This window comes from Gymnogyps californianus, chromosome Z (genome assembly GCF_018139145.2).
Source record: "Gymnogyps californianus isolate 813 chromosome Z, ASM1813914v2, whole genome shotgun sequence".
Lineage (NCBI taxonomy): Eukaryota > Metazoa > Chordata > Aves > Accipitriformes > Cathartidae > Gymnogyps > Gymnogyps californianus.
Window position 1 is genome coordinate 45,255,228 of NC_059500.1, and position 21,407 is coordinate 45,276,634.

General features: G+C 39.8%; 1 protein-coding gene across 1 annotated transcript in view; it reads left to right on the plus strand.

Moving 5' to 3' along the window:
* The first annotated feature begins 13,585 nt into the window (after window positions 1-13,585).
* Window positions 13,586-21,407, plus strand: part of TMC1 (transmembrane channel like 1) — a 73,234-nt gene continuing 65,412 nt past the window's right edge. Inside the window, exon 1 of the mRNA XM_050913071.1 lies at window positions 13,586-13,760. Coding sequence (XP_050769028.1) covers window positions 13,721-13,760 — 40 coding nt within the window. The 5' untranslated portion in view covers window positions 13,586-13,720. The remainder of the gene's footprint in view (window positions 13,761-21,407) is intronic.

A 21,407-nucleotide genomic window follows, 5' to 3' on the forward strand; every position in this document is an offset into this window, starting at 1 on the left:
AAGTAGTGCTTATCCTAAGTTAAGGACTTTTCAGTTTCCTATGCTCTGCCAGCAAGCAGGTGTGCAAGAAGCTGGGAGGGAGCATAGCCGGGGCAGCTGACCTGAACTAGCCAACGGGATATTCCATACTATGGAATGTCATGCCCAGTATATAAACAGGGGGGAGTTGGCCAGGAGGGGTGGATCGCTGCTTGGGCATTGGTCAGCAGGTGGTGAGCAATTGCATTGTGCATCACTTGTCTTTTCTTGGGTTTTATTTCTCTCTTTTTTTTTGTTATATTCCTTTTCATTATAACTATTAATATTATTATATTTTTTTATTCTTAGTTAGTATTATATTTTATTTTACTTTAGTTATTAAACTGTTCTTATCTCAACCCACAAGTTTTTCTTTTTTTTTCCAATCCTTCTCCCCATCCCCCTGGGAGGGAGGAGGGGGAGGCAGCTGCGTGGTGCTTTAGTTGTTGGCTGGGGTTAAACCATGACATGCCCATTGAGCTACTTTGGTACAGCCTGACCACTGCTGCCTGAAGGGAGAAAAAAACATGGTCAGCTGTAATTTTGAACTCATTGCTGTTGGTGAAAGAACACCCTTTAAAGAAGCGCTACAAAAAGTTGGATCCTATCAGAAGATAAGAAGGGTCTGTGCATTCAAAGCACAGCTATCCTCTGCTGGTTATTTTTCTAAAACACTTTCCTCTGCTAAGTCGACACCTACTCTGATTTGCACATTGACTTTGTCTGACTGACTTCTGCAGCTTGCCCAGTTGAGTGGTGAAACTTTGGTGATTCAGCGTAGAAGCTGCAAGGTCCCTCCAGCACCTTGGGGACTGTGGAGGCCTCCAGAAACAGACTCATATGGACCGGTGTGGAGATGCCTCATTCCTGCGCCTGCATTTGCAACATCCCTAAGAAATTCAGATTCCCCCACTGCGTGTAAAAAGCAGCGCACAGCAACCCGTAGGCATGTACAACAGCAAGTTTTATCTGTCCTTGACAGTCCCATGAAGAGTGCTGCATATTCTTGAGTGCCACCTACTGGCACTTTCCCTACGTCATATATACAGTCATACTTTTCTTACAAGCATTTTCATATTAGTTTCTTCATAATAGCTTTCACTGCCAACTTTGGTGGTGGGGGTTACTTTATCCAGGACTGTAGGGTAAGTTCTTCACCATGCATCCCAAGGAGGACCCTCGCATCTCCCACTGCATCCAGGACCCAGACCCCCAGAGACCTGCACCCATCTCCTAGACCTACAAAGTCTTCATGCTGATCCTCAGACAAACACCGTACATATCTCAGCATCCTAGTTCTTCACTTGCAATGGTTATTCCTTCTCCTTACCCTTTCTGCTGCCTTTGAAGGTATCTTGGGACAGAAGCTCAAGTGCCCCCGTTGAGGCATATAAACAATGTACAAATAGTTAGCTAATAGCAAAACAGCTAATCATAGAATTACAGAACCATAGAATATCTCGAGTTGGAAAGGACTCATAAAGATCATTGAGTCCAACTCCCTGCTCCTCACAGGTTTCCTGGTTTTGGCTGGTACAGTGCTGTGTTTTGGATTTAGTGTGAGAATAATGTTGATAACACGCTGATGTTTTAGTTGTTGCTAAGTAGCGCTTATCTTAAGTCAAGGATTTTTCAGTTTCCCATGCTCTGCCAGCAAGCAGGCGTGCAAGAAGCTGGGAGGGAGCATAGCCGGGACAGCTGACCTGAACTAGCCAAAGGGATATTCCATACCATGGAACATCATGCCTAGTATATAAACAGGGGGGAGTTGGCCGGGAGGCGCGGATCGTGGCTCTGGCATCGGTCAGCAGGTGGTGAGCAATTGCATTGTGCATCAACAGGTTTTCTTCCCTGGCGCCACCCCCCCTTTTTTTTGTTATATTCCTTTTCATTACTATTATTATTATTATTATATTTCATTATTATTATTGTTAGTGTTATACTTTAGTTATTAAACTGTTCTTATCTCAACCCACGAGTTCTGCCTTCTTTCCCGATTCTCCTCCCCATCCCACCGGGAGCGGGGCGGGGTGGGGGCAGGGAGTGAAGGAGCGGCTGCGTGGTGCTTGGCTGCTGGCTGGGGTTAAACCACAACACAGGACTACCTAAAACTAAACCATGTGACTAAAAGCATTGTCCAGACACTCCTTGAACTCTGACAGGCTTGGTGCCACAAACACTCTCCTGGGGAGCCTGTTCCAGTCACCGACCACCCTCTCAGTGAAGAACCTTTTCCTAATGTCCAATCTGAACTTCCCCTGACACAGCTTCATTCCATTTCCTTGTGTCCCATTGCGGGTCACCAGAGAGAGGAGATCAGCACCTCCCCCTCTGCTGCCCCCCTTGAGGAAGCTGTAAACTGCAATGAGGTCACCCCTCAGTCTACTCTTCTCCAAGCTGAACAAGCCAAGTGACCTCAGCTGCTCCTTATAAGTCTTGCCCTCAAGGCCTTTCACCATCTTGGTCACCCTGTTCTGGACATGCTCTAATAGTTTGATGTCCTTCTTATACTGAGGTGCCCAAAACTGCACGCAGTACTCGAGGTGGGGCCTCACCAGTGCAGTGTAGAGTGGGACAATCTCCTCCCTTGACCGGCTCTCTCTGTAAGGCCTCTCTACCCTTGAGGGAGTCCACAGCTCCTCCTAGTTTAGTATTGTCAGCAAATTTACTGAATGTACATTCAATTCCTGTGTCCAGATCATTTATAAAAACATTGAAGAGCACTGGCCCTAAAATTGAGCCCTAGGGAACCCCACTGGTGACTGGCCACCAGCCTGATGTAACCCCATTTACTGTAACTCTTTGAGCCCAACCCATCAGCCAATTGCTCACTCAACGTATTATGCACCTGTCTAGCTGTGTGCTGGACGTTTTGTCCAGAAGGATATTGTGAGAGAGTATCAAAAGCTTTGCTAAAATTTGAAAAACCCCACATCTACTAGCTTCCATTGGTCAACCAGATGGATGATCTTGTCATAAAACGAAATTAAGTTGGTTAAGTAGGACTTCCCCCTTGTGAACCCGTGCTGGCTATGGCCAATGACTGCATTGTCTCTCAAGTGTTTTTCAATAACTCCCAGAATAACCTCCATAATTTTACCAGGCACTGAAGTGGGACTGACAGGCCTGTAATTACCAGGGTCTTCTTTCCTTTCTTGAAAATTGGGACATTTGCCAGCTTCCAGTTGACTGGGACCTCTCCAGACTCCCAAGACCATTGAAAAATAATGGAGAGAGGTCCCGCGATGACATGAGCCAGCTCTTTCAGTACCCTGGGATGAATCCCATCAGGCCCCATAGACTTATGCGCATCCAGCTGGAGCAGCAAGTCTTGAACAAGTTCAGGGTCAGCTGGGAGTTTGTCATGCCCCCAGTCATGGTCTTCCAACACAGGGCTCCGGAGGTCCCAGGGCCCACCATCAGTGTTGAAGACAGAGGCGAAGAAGGCATTAAATGTCTCCGCTTTGTCTGCGCCCCCTATTTGTGAGGTGACCAAACTCATCAAGCAACAAACCAATGTTATCTCTGATTCTCCTTTTGCTATTAACATATTTTAAAAGCCCTCTTTGTTGTCCTTCACAGTGCTGGCTAGCTTGAACTTTAATCCAGCTTTGGCCACATGCATTTTCTCCCTACAGTGATGAACAGCATCTCTGTAGTCCTCCTGTGTCACCTGCCCTTGCTTCCAATGTCTGTACACCTTCCTTTTCCACCTAAGTTCTAGAAGAAGATCTCTGCTCAGCCAAGCTGGCCTCCTGCCCTGCTTGCTTGACTTCTGACACTTTGGAATTACCTGCTCCTGTACTGTTAAGAGACAGCTTTTAAAAAGCGACCAGCATTCATGGACCCCAATACCTTCAAAAGCAGATTCCCAGAGGACCTTACTAAGGTCAATCACTAAGATTTGGAGTGATGATACAGGTAAATAAATTTATGTGACTGATTATTAGAGGAAAACTGGACTTTATTTAAGAAGAGGGGAGAGGTGACTGGCAAGGTCAATATATTTGAAAATACTTGTTTGCACCTGTCCACCTGCCTGTCTCTGTATTTATGTCTGTCTTCTCTGTATGAGATTGTTGCTACATATTGTTCCTGTAAGGATAGGTTCACAGAACTATTTGTAGATGTTTAAGTCTTACAGCCACATTTAGGTTTTTGATTCATGTGCCTTCTGAATACGTGGAGGTAGAATTATGTTTCTAAACCTGCCTTTTCTCCCAGATGGAAGAAGAGATGGTATAAAGCACATATATCTTCTTGCTCCTCTTTCTAGTTTGCATTGTTGAGTGGTGCATTTTGTGCACTTCAGCATCCATTTACTGTTAGAAACAACAGCCAGAGAAATGAGGTTTGCGTGTAATACCAAAAATGGACTGTCTTCACAGCCTTTATCTCCTGTAGTTAGCTGCAGTCTAGGTGTGGTTCTGAAGTTGTTTTGCTTAAGCCATACAACAACACTGAAACAGAAGAGAACATTGTTTATGTCACTGCCAAATTGACCAAGAATTTTACCTCTGCCATCCAAATGGTTGATCAATTTAAATCCAGCAAGTCATGGAAAATAGGGATATAACTGACATGGTACAAGATTAAAGTGGTTTAATTTCGTGCTCTCTCTTTGCTGCTTCTAAGCAAAACGTCTGTTGGGTGGTCCTCTGCTTTCTTAAGTAATGAGTCCGTGATTTTTCTTTGACTGAGGGTTTTGTTGTTGTCCTGGTTTCGGCTGGGACAGAGTTAACTCTCTTCTTAGTAGCTGGTACAGTGCTGTGTTTTGGATTTAGTGTAAGAATAATGTTGATAACACGCTGATGTTTTGGTTGTTGCTAAGTAGCGCTTATCTTAAGCCAAGGACTTTTCAGTTTCCCATGCTCTGCCAGCAAGCAGGCATGCAAGAAGCTGGGAGGGAGCATAGCCGGGGCAGCTGACCTGAACTAGCCAAAGGGGTATTCCATACCATGGAACGTCATGCCCAGTACATAAACAGGGGGAGTTGGCCGGGAGGGGCGGATTGCTGCTCTGGCATCGGTCAGCGGGTGGTGAGCAATTGCATTGTGCATCACTGGGTTTGTTTTCCTTCCCTCCCCCCCTCCTTTTTTTTTTTTTTTGTTATATTCCTTTTCATTACTATTATTATTCTATTTCATTATTACTGTTGTTAGTATTATATTTTACTTTAGTTATTAAACTGTTCTTATCTCAACCCACGAGTTCTGCCTTCTTTCCCGATTCTCCTCCCCATCCCACCGGGAGCGGAGTGGGGGGAGCGGGGAGTGAAGGAGCGGCTGCGTGGTGCTTGGCTGCTGGCTGGGGTTAAACCACGACAAGTTGTGAATGGAGCCCTTGCCTTAAGATGCGACTGACTCACATGCATTGCCATCTGCTGATAGCAGCTGAAACTGCAGCTTCTCGGGAGAGGTCTTCATGGTCTGGAGTTTCTTACAGCAAATTGTAATCCAAATAGTTTAACAAAACCTCTGTCTGTCTGTCTGTGTATCTATCTATCTATCTATCTGTCTACATCCACCTATCTAGAAGTTAGAGATATGACATATCATTCATCAACACTGCCTATGTTTCTAGCTTTGCATATTTTTACAAACTGAGTGATGTGTTTTGAAGATGTATGAAGGCTCTTTCCTGACACTTTTCATTACTGTGATAGTCAAAGAATGACAGAAATATTAAACTAATAATCTTTCTCTACTTCTGCAGTAGTTAGGAGTATTAATTAAGTCAATTAATATAATTTGACAGATATGCATGTGTGTATGTGGAGAGCTGAAATTATTGGGTGAGTGTTGCATCACATAATAAAAACAAGTATGTGCTAATAAAACTGTCCTATTCTTTCCCAGAATTTGACCCAGAGGCCTGGGCCAGGACTGTGCGACACGGCATGTTAGGCACAGAAAGTGGGTACTGAAACCTCCAAGGCATTAAGAAACATTAGGAGGAAAAGGAAAGAAAGCTCTTTCCATGCCTCGTGCTCAGTTGCCTCACCTCCTCTTGGGGTTGGTTGGAAGGCTGACCCAGGGTTTGGAGTACCAGGAATGTCACTGATATTAAACCTTTGATTGTGGCATCTTATCATGGCGGTGCTGGAGTCGTCTCTGCTCAGGAACACAAGGCTGTGTTTTTCCTAAGGATCTTCCCTTGATAAATGATGACACAATGCTGCCATGTTCAGGAACAAGGACAAGGGTATTCTGAAAAAGCTCTTGCAAAATTGCCTTTGTCTTTCAGCAAGTAGCAAAGCTTTTGTGAAGAAAAGCTCACTTGCAGGTCATAATGGTGTAGATTTCTGTAATTTTTTCAGTAGCTGATGATCTGCGTTTTGCCCAAATCATAGTAATTTTAAGACAAGCTTTAGTCTCTGCTACATTTACTGATATTTTTTCAAAGGATCTTTGACGTTGCAAATCATTCTTTCAAGGGTGCTTAACTTTATGGCTTTGGTTTTAATGAGAATGTGTTTTTATGGTTTCAAGCATATATTTCAAGCCTCAGTTTGTGTGTTCAGGGTTGGACCATACTAGTATTTTTCCAGTCATTGTTGGCTTGTACGTATGTGTGTATTTTTGCAGGCCTTCATGTTTTGTTTTCAAAACATTTTCTCTTATTTTATCCTTGGTTTGTTCTGTGTTCACTTGATACAAGCATATTTATTTCTCTTATCAGTTGAATTGCTGGGTTTGTGTCTCCAGAGATCATTAATAGTCTAGGAAACCCTTAGCATGCAGTTAACTTGTTAAAACTTTAACCTGTTGTATGAGTTTGTCCAGGGTTGCCAAATAATGACTTATCACTGTTCAGCAACTATTCAAGAGGTCAGTAGAGAATGAGTTAATACTTTCAAAATCTTTCCTAGTGAACGGATGTCCACATATCAAAGACTGATATTATCATTGACACTGACTGGCATCCATTCTGGCACATCATCTCACAAAACTACAGCTGAATGTGTATGGAAGTTAAAAAATAACTTTTCACTTATATGTTCATATTCTCATAACAACCCTGAGGCAAATGGGTTTTATGGGAAGTTTGCCATATTAGTAGTTGAAAAGACTCTAAGTAGTATGTTTCTGGGTTTTTTTTGCCTTCATGAAAACAATTTTCTTTTTATTCTTCTAGTACTAGGATTTTTTCAGTACTACAATAAAGACTGCTGGTGTGCTTAGCTTGTTTGTCCATGTCCTCTCAGGATACTTATTAGCTCCTAGGAGCAGGCACTGATTGAGTGCATTGGAGGATTATAGGCAGTGTTATTAATAATCTTTCATTCAGTGGCTGAAGAATTTGTCACTGAATTGACTACTTGTTGCACTGTTCTTCCCTCGACTCCTGCCTTTCATTTGTATTGTATTCACTTGATTTTACAGGCAATGTGAAATGGAGAGGTATGAATAGACTGGTTCCTCTGGCTAAAGGCACTGTGCCCTTGGTCATTCTGCAGAATTTGCTTTTTTACCTCAGGGTTTTGTTATTTTGCTGAAGCTTCACATTCAAGATTTTACTTTCTAACTCCTGACTGTGATGGAACAAGGTTCTGCTGCTCTTTGCTCTATGATTTCCCTGCAAAATAAAAAAAAAAAAAAAAAGAGAGGGGTCATTGTTGTTTTTATAGCATTTACCACTTGCCATGACAGCAGAGGAACCAGAGTAGGGTACAGATGATAGCTAGGGAATATGCAGAGCTCGTTATGGTCCTAGTGCCTTCATGAGATATAGACAGGCCTGTTCCAAGGTGCAATGGTCAAAGTCCAAAGAGAAGAGTCCCTAAAGATGATTACAACCTTTCCACTTCCTCTGGCATGTGCAGTGGTGAGGAGAGTTTTGAGCTGTGCCACCTGTGCCGGCTAAGTCCTTTGCAAACAGTCTGCCTGAAAAATGCAATGAAACCTTGGAGTGGAAAGTAGTCACTTGAATGTTATGTTCTCTGAGTGATAATGGCTTGTGCAAGTGTTATCTGCTGTAGTAAAGTACATTAAAGTGGACATGGTATTTAGGAGGACCTGATCTATGATTTACATGGAGCATTGATGGCTATGGAGTCATAAAGTCTCAGGATTTTAGTGCTGCCAAGTACATCCTGCCTCAACCAGTACGTTCAGGCTAAGACTTCTGTTGACCCCTTTTTGGCTGCTCCAGCTGCACTTACTATACAAATAGGTACTTCAAGACATGTAACAATTAGTGTTTTTTTAAAATCTCATTTTAGAACAAATAAGCAATAAACGGTTGCACCGAGAAGTAAATCTGAAGTCCCTCCACTGAGTGCAGCCACAACTAAGCAGCAAATGCAATTATCTGAGCAGTGTGCCCATTTGTCAGCATAGCAGGTGCTGCAAGCAGTCAGACATAGCCAGCAGTGTGTGATATCCGTTGTTATTAAAGAAAACAGCTGTATTAACGACCATTCAGTCACCCATTCATTTTGGATAGGATAAACACAAGAATATGACTCTTAAGTAGAATTATCTAGTTCTAAGTAGCGTTATTGTTAGAGGATATATATACACACACATCTTCAGGTGAACTTCTTGAATGCTTGCGGCTACAAATTGTCAGAAGTGGTCTAAAGAACAGAGCATACGGATATGTAGAAACTCTGCTAAATATTTCCCTTTCTAATAAAAAATTAATTTGGCAGAATTTTAATGAATATTTAGGAATTTAAAGCTGTTTTTGATCTTTTAATAAAACATTCTGATTAATGATGGATTCAGTGATCAAGAGCAATTTGGATAAATTCCTCTAAATCATATATACCACCCCAATTTCTTGTGATCCACATTAATTGACTAGAAAATTAAAAAAAAATGGCTTCTTCATGAAAGTTCTAATTTTTTTTTACTCTGACTCTGGTGATCATGTCTACCAGGAGAGTGTAAAGCACATAAGTATAATGAAAAATACATCCTGCTGTACTTTTAGCTTAAATTCCAGTTTTTCAGAGAAACTTGAAATACAGTATTTCAGAAGTGTCTGAAAAGCTACAAATGGCTTAATAAACAATAATTGCAGAAGTCTGTTGGAATTTCATGTAGTTTTTTGACTTAGCTGTTAGATTTCCTTTTCAAGAGCTGCTCAGAGACGTCTACCCAAATAAGTTTTTTTCTGCAAGTAGATTTAAGCTGTAGCTGTTTTCTCTGTGAATACCAGTGCAGCATCAGAGCAAGGTTACTTGTGTTTCTGTTACACGGCATTCTCTAAACAGTGTTCAAGAGCTGAACATGTTGACTTGGGGTTTTATGTTTGAAAAAGATGCGAGTCAGCTTTTGAAAGTTTCTTGCATGAAATTAATCAGTCATCTCATTTGTCATCTGACTGTGCCTTCCCACCCTCGCCAGGGTCCCCCCAGTGCCAGTGTCACCACCCTGCTCTGCTTGCCCTGCTGCAGGATGGTGCCCCTCGGGGAGGTTTTGACCCTCATCCTGCCTTGGCCCCCTCCTGGTGCAGCCTCCTGCTGCTCCCAGACATGATCAGCATAATCATCCTCTCAGCTGTGAAAAAATGTGGGATAATGAGGATGGTAGTCACAGACTTACCAGTTAATGCTGTTCAGGCTCATCTGACTCATTTCAATGCAGCAGGTTAGGGAAAGATCAACCTGAGTATTCTATTACATAGGAAAAGGCATTTTCACTGGCACAGCTACAGTGCCATGACTTCAGCTTGTTTTTGTATCTACTTCCAGAACTGCCTGATTTTATCATGTCCTTCAACAGGGCAGAATATACATTTTGCGTGCCTCAAAACAAATGGCATTTTAAAATCCCATCCTGAAAAGAGTCACCTTTAGCAACAAAGTCTGACAGAAAATCATTTATTGCCCTAAGTTTTGCAGTATGTTTAGAAACCAATGGAAAATGCACCTTGAAACATGGAAAAATCAACATTCAGGGTATTGCATTGTGGTAGAAAGTGTTCACAGCTGATGTGCAGAAGTGACAGGAAAGAAATTACAGTGGTTATTTCTTTGTGAATAGGTTGTGGCACTGTAACTTAAATGCTGATTACAAGCAAAATTGGTGCTTGCAAATTTACTGGGGCAGTAATGTTTGTACCAAACATAGTTATGTCATCGTTCTTTGGTGTCATCTGTATTTCCCTTGGATGGGTTTATCTGGTTGGCAGATGGCTATCAAATGGGTTATCAGTTTAGTGGTATGAGGAAGGAAGGGTATATGCACCAATACTTTCCATTTCTCCTTCATTACAGGTTTTCCCATGAGTTTCAGCTGTGGTAAAGGGATAAGTGTGTATTTCCATCCTCACCTTTCGTGTACCATGCGTGCTTCAGCGCTTTGAATATATAGTAAGTGTCTCTGACAAGGAGATACAGATTTGAACAAAGAAACAAAAATGTGGCATGCTTGCCAACAGAAATTTTTGCAGTGTTCAACAAACTCATTTAGGAATGAGCCCAGTTCTCTGAACCTGTCTGCACTGGGGCTATTTTCATAATTTATTATATATTAAAACCACCCTGTGTTTTTCTGATCTTATTGCTATTAAATAGAGCTAAATTAAATTAAAGGCCTTTTTTTTTTTGCAAGACTGGTATGCTGTAAAGAGAACCTTGTGTAAATGAAAACTGTCTGTGCTCTCTATGCAGTCATTTATATTTGTGCTAGAGAAGTAGGATGCTATGAAGTTAAACCAGTACAGTTTGTCCTCAATCTCTGCTTGGTATTTGGTCTCCAAGGATAAACAGAAATATAGGATGTAGCTCCATGCTATGTTATCTGCAGTGGCAAGTCTGTCTTCAAAGGTTTGCACCCTCTTTCTGCCTCCTGACCCTGGCTGCCCTTTCCCACATCATGTCACCATTTGACTCCCCCTTCTGTACTAATACAATTGTTTGTGGGACCATGCTGTGGATGGGATCACTGCACTAAGCTGACTTAAGAAAATGATTATTTTCTTTGATTAGTGACCCAGTTTACAAGGCAGCCCCATGGACAGTTTTAGTGGTACACCAATGAGGGCAGCAAGTGGTGGAACTCATGGAGACAGTTAACTCTTGCAGCCACAAAAGTAAACCACAAACCAGACTGGATCTGGCTTGTCTATGCTAAAAAGTTGCACTGTGGTAAAAGTATTTCACTAAATCTGATCACTGTCTGAGTCAGGAGACCTTGAGAAACAAATAAAATGGAGTGTGTAATTCACCTATATCATAGCCAATGTTCACCCAGAGACCACATTCAGACTGTGTATATGACCTTAATTCTTTTATTTATCTATCTTTTTGAATACTGCCTTTGCATCTTTGATATTCATGTAATGTCATTCTTGTTGGTAAGATTAATAAATAAGCCCTTAATGTATGTCCCTTTCCTTTTCATATATCCAGTCAAATATTTTCCAATGTCGCTTATAAATGGAAGTGAGGTATTATTAACATAAATTTCTGACAAAGGCTTATACAGTTCTGTCAAGGCTAAGGTCCTGATTTGACTGCAACTGCGAAACATCTTGTTACAGTTCTTTCACTGCTTCTTTTTGCAGGTACTTGCAGAATCATTAACTTGAATGCCATGCTCATCATTCCTCCCAAGGTGTTCTTTCCGTTATTAAAGAAGTACAGAAGTCTACCAACTGAATTTTTAGAACATGATTATTCTTTTTCTGAGTTGTTAAAACCAAGGCTTACTAGACATGGTCTAACTATGGATTTTTAGAGGTGGTTTGAGTGTTTTCTTGCAATTCTTTTTTGCATTAGAAGTCTTTCCCAAGTATATAAAAGCACAGGAGCTAGCATGTTATATAATGATTAATATGAGAAGGCAGTAAAGGAAATAATAGTTCAGAAAACATGTTTTATAGACCAAGGCGTAGGACCTCTTATAATTGTATGCGTAGATTTAATCTTTTTGGGAATATTTGAAACATAGGATGTTAATGTTCTAACAGAAATAGGACTAAACACCTGGATGTGTTTTGTCTGTAAACTGAATTTCAAGTCAGTCCAAACAACACCCACAAACATTTTCAGCATTTCCAAAAAAACCCCGATGCTAAAATTTGAAAATGAAAAAGTAAGGTAGCCAGCATCACTGGATAAACTTCCAGATAAACTTCCTTCAGACATCTGAATGACAGCTCCAAAGAAAAACAAATAGCTTTCATAGTCATGTGGGTAAGAGGATCCAGAAACTGCTCCAGAGCATCTGAGAATGTGGAGTATTCTGCAGATGCTTACCCTTTTTTTCAAGCTGGGTCACACTGAAAGAATTCCAGATGAGGAATACTGGGGAAGTGTCGTGGTTTAACCCCAGCCAGCAGCTAAGCACCACGCAGCTGCTCCCTCACTCCTCCCCTGCTCCCAGTGGGATGGGGAGCAGAATCAGGAAAGAAGGTAGAACTCGTGGGTTGAGATAAGAACAGTTTAATAACTAAAGTAAAATATAATACTAACAATAATAAAAATGAAATATATTAATAATAATAGTAATGAAAAGGAATATAAAAAAAAAAGAAGAGGGAAAAAAAAGGAAAAAAACCCAGTGATGCACAAGGCAATTGCTCACCACCCGCTGACTGATGCCCAAGCCACAATCCACCCCTCCTGGCCAGCTTCCCCCAGTTTATATAATGAGCATGATGTTCTATGGCATGGAATACCCCTTTGGCTAGTTCAGGTCAGCTGCCCTGGCTATGCTCCCTCCCAGCTTCTTGCACACCTGCTTGCTGGCAGAGCATGGGAAACTGAAAAATCCTAAACTTAGGATAAGTGCTACTTAGCAATAACTAAAACATCAGAATGGTGTCAAGATTATTCTCACACTAAGTCCAAAACACAGCACTGTACCAGCTACTAAGAAGAAAATTAACTCTATCCCAGCTGAAACCAGGACAGGAAACTATGAAGGAATTACCTAGTTAAATACAGATAGAGAATTGCATTTTATGTTGTTTTGTTTGTAACATGTTGTTTTATTTGTAACAAGTTGCTTCAAATCTTTTATTTGCAAGCCTGACCTTTCTTGTTAATTAAATTGTTGCTTTGTTTCACCATTAAGCTTGTCTGGTGTTGTAGATACAAGGTGAATCAGGGTAAAACCGGTAAACTTAGGATGTAATACCTGCCTAAATGCAGAAGCAAGGAGTCTTAACGGAACTGCAAGGAGATGCAAATATAAACCAGCAGATATATCAGCATCCGGCTCCTTTTGCTAAGATGTTTTAAATCAGTGTCAGGCTGTTAAAGCTATGCAATTTAAATACATCTAAGGTAAAAGCTGTCTTTCATGAGAAAAAAAATCCATATAACGTCCTCAACATGCTGAAGTGTAGACCTGTATACAGCATCAGAGTGTGCCCGTGTGGACAATGTGCAACATCCTTGCTCAGTACGGCACTTAAGCATTTAAACATTAGTGTTAGTCATAAGTAAGTACATTGGAGGAGAGTTTTTCTTTTTTCAGTAATAATAAAGAACGTAAACAACTCCTTCCATTCTTTTGACCCTAGCATGCCAACCCTAAATAGTAAACTAAACATTCATGAAAGTTTAATTACTTAGGAAATTAGTATCTTCTTATATTTCAGTCAGTGAAACTTCACCAGCACCATCCGTTCAGTGACAGACAGCACAATGTTGATGCGGTACACTTCATCTTGAGCCACTCAACCTTCAGACGATCTCTTGTATAGGTAGCAGCTGGAGCAGCCCTGTGAAATAGTCACGATGCCTAAACATGAAAAGCCAACCGCCACTGAAGGAAATGGTAATTACAACTATAATTATGCATCTTAAGCACATATTAATTTTCTGCGTGTAGCTCAACAGTGTGCAAGTTTTGTTTTCTTCTTGTTCTTTCTAATACAAAATCTCCTTTGCCACAATTCATTATCTTTTGTTCAGAAATGTGTTTTACTTGGCTTTTGAAAGCAGCTTTGCTGTGTAAGTTGGCTCGTTTTAGCATGGCAGTGTGGCTTTCCACTTGTTAGTAAATCAAAAGAGTGCAAACACAGCCCTGTTACTTGTCTTACATTTATATGTAGTTTATAGGGAAGATGAAGAAAACAAGGGTATTTTGTGGCTTCTGTAAGCTGCACAAAGGCAGTGCCTCCTTTTCTTATTGCTTTCAGTATTTGGTATGAAATATCAAAACATTCTTCATAGTAAGATTAACAATATTTCTATACTGATACTGCACCGTTCTGGATGTAAGAAATGTTTTTGTAGGATGATAATGCCTAATGGCTTATTCTGGCAAAGTGCAAGGCAACTCTTTGATATGGGAAGTGCTTTCAGTCTCATGGGCAATACTGATCTTTCCAAAATATGGATCTTTTTCGTATGGAACAGGTATGACATTTCTTATCTTCAGCATGGAAGAAAATTGGCAGGGACCTTATTCTAGACTGGTTTCTGAATGAATTCATTAGGTCTTGCTAAGTACCAGGGCTGATACTACTAAACAGTGCTTTCTATATTTTTAATCCACACTTGTAATGTGCAATAGTAATAAAATGGGTTCTGCTTCCATAGAAAACTTCAGAAGGGACTGCTTAGCATTTCAGCAGAATATAACATGTACTTCATTTTAAGAGTCCATTCTATTTTCTTTCCTTTTGTTGTCTGAACACCTTAATTTTTTTTTCCTCCCAGTTTTTTCTACAAGTCCCTTTACTGACCAATTTAATTTTCAAGCAGTACATGCTACTGGAGGTCGTTTTAACATGAGAGAAGCACAGAATTCAATGTAGCATAGGCAAAATACTTACTAGCTTCAGCAGAATTTTTATCTGAATAAGAAACAAAATGAGCATGACCGTAGAACATACACATTTTTATAAGCATTTCTAATGAATAAATTCTTAGAATATCAAGGTTCTAAGTTTACCATAAACATCTGCCTTCTACTTGCAGATATCTGATTGAATTGACTTATCTTCTGATTCAGTGACTTTATTATTCATTCAAAGTACTTAGGTTAGCATTCCCATGGTGAACAAAAACCACACATCTTTTAACTGGAGAAGGATGAGATCTTCAGGCTGCAGAATCACTCTTTGACACATTTTGCATGAAAATTTATCCTGTACATAATTTATAATAAAATCTAACTACATTAATGACAGTGATGAGTATATTTGGAGATGAGATTGTGTGAGTAAATTCAAGACTCTGTCTTAATTTAAGAAGACTTAAAAAGCTGGACCTCCACTGTAAGTAACTATAAGACACTTTCAGAATGTGGTTCTCAGTCCACTTCTGACTTAAAATGGTCCAAGGGCTGGAGTTAGTCAGCACAGAGCCCAGGCACCAATCTAGTTGCAATTTCTTTACAAATGGTTTTGCTTCATCATTGCAGACAGTCCTGAGGAATATTCTTGCAAAGAATGGACCACCCCTACAGTTGCAAAAATGCAGTCTAGGGCCATACATTTTTGCTTTTTGATATCTTTAGCTCTAGTGAAGCCCTGGTTTGGCCAGTCTTCTTGTTTCATAGCATGTCTTCTGCAAAATCTACGATAGTAGGAGATGTATGGTTCATTATACTAAGTTAGTGAATGTGAATTCATTGTTCTAAGGCTTCTCATACAGGAAAAGAAGACTTAGGGCACAAATCTTCAGAGTGGTTGTTTAAAAGAGATCAGATGGAAAGTGCCTATTATCCTCTAAAAATAATAAAGAGGATATGTGGTGAGCTGGTCAGCTGTAGGTATCAACCTTAAAAGAGCTGTCTTCTCATGAGGTACTCAAAAATGCAATTGACTTCAGAGCCATTAAGGATGCTACATTTGTAACATGAACATAAACTGTTTTCCCCGTATTAAGATGTGTTCTTCCCATGTTAACAGTACTATGAATGAATGACAATAAGCTAAGTAAATCACATTTCAGAACCTGAAAAGGTCAGATTGGTATGATTTACTGCAGTCTCATACTTCTCAGAATGCCTTGGACACAATATTATGATGCTAATTCTTGCAGTAAAGACTGCAATGAAAATGAAAAATTGCCCACCATCAAGCCAACTGTGTCATGAAGACACAATGCAAATGTGGCTTCTCCTTGTTGTTTTATTACAATAACTAACAGGTCCTGCAAGCTTGTCAGATCTCTGGTCTTAGGTAGGACAAAGCACTACATGGTTAGGTCTTTGTCTGGCATAGGCTGGGCAATGCAGATGTATCCACAGAGATAGTGTAAGACACAGTGGCCTGGAAATTTTTATCCATGCTTTCCTGAGGGGAGTGAAATACTGAGGGGTTTCTCACTGAATTATCTTTCTCCTCTACCTTCTGTAGGTTTTAAAATAGCAAAATTGGATTAGGCCTAAAATTCTTGCACTGAAATCATGCAATAAACTTATCTGTCCCTGAAGGGGAACTTTGCCTAAGAGAAGTCCTGACCCACAAACTGAGAGACAACACTCAAACCTCGTGGTGTGTAAGTACAGCCCAAAAGGAAACTGGAAAGAAGAGAGTGTAAACAGATGATGTGCTCAATGCCAGCCACAGTACCAACTTGATCTATGCAAGCTCAGTCTCTGTTGTTTTGGTAGAACATTTGTAATTTTTCCTTACCAGCAGAAAACAAATGAGCAATTTATGGATGTGAATTGAATGGATTGCATTTGTTCCCTGTGGTCCCCATCTGTAATTTTCAAATGTTGACTGGGCTACAATTAGCTGAGCAAATTCTCTTTAGTGGCAATCTGCAGAAAGGGAAAGCTTATTGCCCCTCAAACAACTTCTGGAAGCTCTCTGGGTGTAGAAGTCTGCAGGCCACAGCATATACGTTAAGACTAATAAGTCTTCTGAGACACTAGTGGCTTTATGACATAGTAGTATAAATGTTCCGCCTACTTTATTATTTACAACCTTGCCAATTCAGGTGCAGAAAAATAAGCACTATGTTTGCTAGTGTGAGTGTAACTGAATAGGAATTATTATTTTACTTCATAAATTCATAGCTATTGCTGGACAGGATATTTTTGGGGGGGTTATGATTTTTATTTCAGTCCTTTGGAAGAAAAAATTGCACTAACTGGAAAAAACATAGAAGAAAAATCAAGCATGGTCTCAAATACTAAGTGTTCTGGTTATTCTATAAATGTAATTTTTATTTGTAATTTCTGTGTTTCAAGTCCTCTTCTCCTGTGCCCAAGGTGGGCCAAGCTGTTTTTCCCAGTGTTTAGAAATACACTAAGAGGATGGGGTCTACAGTGTTAAGGTCTCAAATCTTGGATGTTGAAGTCTACACCAATTCACTCTTGCCATAGACTTCCTGTGAGCTCTTGGTATATTATTTCTGGTGTGTTTCACAGCTGTTACTTCTAGTGATATTCATCCTCACAGAAGTGTTGTGAGACACTCTCATATTTACACGATCAGAAAGAATAATATGGAAACTTATGTAAATATCTAGAATTGAGTATTATACAAGTCTTCCTATTCTTTTTGACTAGTACTTCACATGCATTTGTTGTCTAATATGATCTTGCATTGATGACATTTCTATGTGTTGGGCACCCAGTTTATTAGCTATCTAGGCTGTTGTCTTTCTGGCACTGAAAAAAGTCCAGCACGGTCCAGTCCAGAGGAAGACACAATAATTGCTTGCAAGGCTCTATCTGCATATGATCCATTTCATTGGCTTGACAATTAATTAATAAAGTAGAAATTTATTTTAAAACATATACAAAAAATCTGATAGCATTTTTTGAATTACAGATTACTTTGCATACCACTGAAATTTTATGGCACCAGCATGCAGAATTGCTTAGCAGCAGTCAGTTTTACATAGAAGTAATGTGAGCAGTAATATTACAATAGTGGGCCATATTTTATGGGGTAGTTCCAAGAATCGTTATCCCCCTCACAGTGAAAAATCAAGGAAACTATGTCAGTATACAAGAAGTTTAAAAAAAATTGAAAACATGAAATCTGAGTAGTACCCTCTGATAAGTGGTGTACAAACAACTTGGGAAAATAAGGTAAGGATACAACAGCCCCCACAATCCGCTAAATGGCCACCTCATATAGCAAAGACTCCTATGGTTTTATACATATTTTCTGTCCTTAATTTCCTCACCAGCCAACATGTCAACAGTTTAAGCTCTCTCCTAAGCTGTCTGATGTTCTGTCTTCACTGCAGTCTGTGACTTGAAGGTTAGTCTGAGCTCATATTCAGGACGCCCTCCTTTTGTCTTGTTGGCTCATTTGTGGCTGTAGTCTAAAACATAAATAAAACTTCAGGTAAAATGATAGCTTAGTCAGATTACATTTTCCCTGCCCTTAGCCTAGAAAGATGAGAAAGTTTCCCTTAAACTACTGTGGAAAAAAAATAATCAGAAAGTGATTAGGTTTCCTAGAGCATAAGGACTTAGGGACTATAGCTCCAAATATACCTAATGATACATCTATCATTAGGGCAGGATGATGTATCCTGGAAGAAGTAACAGCTGAGCAATAGTTTGCTCTGGGTCACATAAACTCAAGTTAGCTGACTCAAAGCTGATTAACCTGATATTAGCCCTATGAATATTAATACTGTGAAGAGATGAGGTCCTACCAACCCTTTTCTAGAACAATGAGTGATTCTCGACAGTGCTTTAGTGAGACTTAGTTTATCTTAGTGGAGGGTTCACTGAATTTTTGGTAAGTGGCATCACATGAAGACCTGTTTAAAAAAGCAGAAGACAAGTATATCAACCTAAAATGATCCCACACAGTGATGATTTTGTTCCTGCATCAAAGACGTGTTTATTTTAACAAACCAGAGCATTACAAATGCTCTTCAGTTTTCCTAGAGGATGATAATACAGTGCCTGAGGAATGCACTCCACTGTTTCTCTATTTTATTTAGAGAAAAACATTTAAATTTAGTGCTAAACTGCATTTAGATTTAATGTCACCATGAAATGTAATTTGTGTATCGTTGAAATGCTTCTCCAATAATTCAGTAAGACAGGGTTTGCCACAAGCACCTAAAGCCCTGAGTTATGAGCTGCCGAGCCTCTTGCTTTCCTCTTTGAACAGTATTACAGAGTCAATGACCTGAAATAGCTTTCTAATAATAATAGTTAAGCACAGTAATGATTATTTATCTTATTGCTCAAATACCCAACCAACTAACAACATTGATCTTTTAATGATATATACAAAACCCCCAGACACAAAAAGACGTTTATTAATACAACTTGTCTGAATTACAAGTCTCCAGGGATAGCTGTAATGTGGGTGCGGTGTGGGGTGACTGTGTAGCTTACATGAACGCATGCATATACTCTGTACAGCACATACCTCAGGGGTGGTAAAGCTCCTTCATCCCCCCTCCTCAGTGATTTTGTTCCTCCTAAACAGCACCAACTGCTATCACAGCTGACACAAGTGAATAACTTTTAGTTCTACCCTGAGCTTCAGCTTTTATGCTAGTGACACAGCTCATGACATAAAGTAGAGTGCGAGGAAACTGGAGGATCGGAGAGTCCTCCTTGGCTTCCAGCTTCTTTTAAAAATAAATTCTAGTACAATGCTTTCTGCATTATACCCCAAGACCTAGGAGAGATCTCTTATTCTGTGGACACACCAGAATGAGAAAGACAAACCTCTAACATTCTTCATATCAACACGTTTCATCTCTATATGAGCATGGGGCTGTGGATGCAGGAATGTTCTGAAGTTCAGAACAAGCTATAATTTTAGTTTTTTTCAGAAATAACTTTTGAAGCTGCACTTGTGCTTGTTGGGTATGTCTGTAGTACCCACTACTCTTCTAGCTGCATGATTCCATGTAATCACTGGTCATGTTTTCTAGGCTTGTTTTGTGGCGATGTATACTTCTGTTTGATTTTATGTTTTTTCTTAATTTCTTTAAAAACTTCTTCTTTATCACTCATGTGCCTGAGCATTTGGAAGAAAAAAAGACATAAACACACAGGAGTCACTATTCAGATACACTCCCCTCTAGTGGTGTTCCCAGTACTTTCTTCAAGCAACTTGAACTCTATTAATTAGTTTAACACTTTATTTTACCTGAAATGTTGGATTCAGACTGGCATATTTGTTACCTTTATGCTGTTAGAATTAATTAAACCCCAATAGCTACCTTCTGCCCTGCTTAAGGCTCTGTATTGCATAGTCCATTGTCCCTTTCACTTTTATGTCAATATGATTTCGACTCGAGCACAATACACTTTCACTGCTTATGCATGTTTCAGTATATATGATAAACCTCCAGCTGTTTCCTTGTTATATGGGCTCATCAGAATCTGCAGTGAGGTGAATCTTGTACCATTAAAGTGCTTCCCTGGGAATTTCTGTTTGGCTGGAGGAGATCAGCAAAAGCATTAGTTGCAATAAAAGGCCGTGCCCTATTGTTGCATGCAAAGTATCTCTTTAGAAGTGTCTGTCTTCATCTTTGCAAGCTTTCAATAGCAACGTAATGATCTTTGTCAAATGCAGATCCTGTTACTGTCAGCAGCAGAAGGCATATGTCCAGACAGAACAAAGGAGCACTTATTTTCACATTCTACTGATGATATTGAATGATAATATTTTTGCATAGTCTTAAAAAATTATTGTGGAGATGCTGTGGAAATGATAGAAAATGTAATTACAATTAAATGTTTTGTGGAGGGAACTTAGACTCCTGACATATATCCCAGTTTTAAAATGCCTGTCAAATTCTGGATAGTAACCCTTTGCCCATTATTGCACACAGTGAAACAAGACCCTAGATTTCTTCTTGTTTGCAGCCTTACATACTTTACTGCTTTTCTTTGGTACTAGGTAAAGCTAAGAAGTTGTGCCTGATAGTTAGCTACAGCAGTCCCTAGATAAATCACTTTGTGTATAAATTTTTGATGAATCACTAGTGGCTTAATAAAATTTATAAAAGGAACTAGGGAACCAGGGAATAGGTGGAGAAAGACAGAATGCAAAGAAAAATTCAAAATCATTACAGATGAGCGAAGAAGGAAGATAACTAGTTTCTTCTTGCCTGAAAAATGCAACTATATGGATCATGACAAGTCACGTGTCCTGTCTGCACAGAGGGGAAATTAGACAACATACATCTGGAACACACATGATATATAGGGGTGGTATGACAGCTGCGTATTTGTATTCATGGTAATATTTCTTAGTCTTCTCATTAATCTCCTACTACCGTGTGTTTCTATATATTCCACTGATGTGTCTCAAGTGCTGTCCCATGTGTACCAGCACAAAGATACCTCAAGAGAGCCTATCAGCTTCTGGCTTCTCAGGTATTAGTTGAATTGCTTCTGAAGAAACATTGCTGGTGAATACCACTAGCAGTTTCAGGAGTGACCCGTTAAGTAATATATTCATACCAATATTTGCAGAGAGAGTATTAATTGAATATTGTGATGGATATAATGCATATGAAAGAG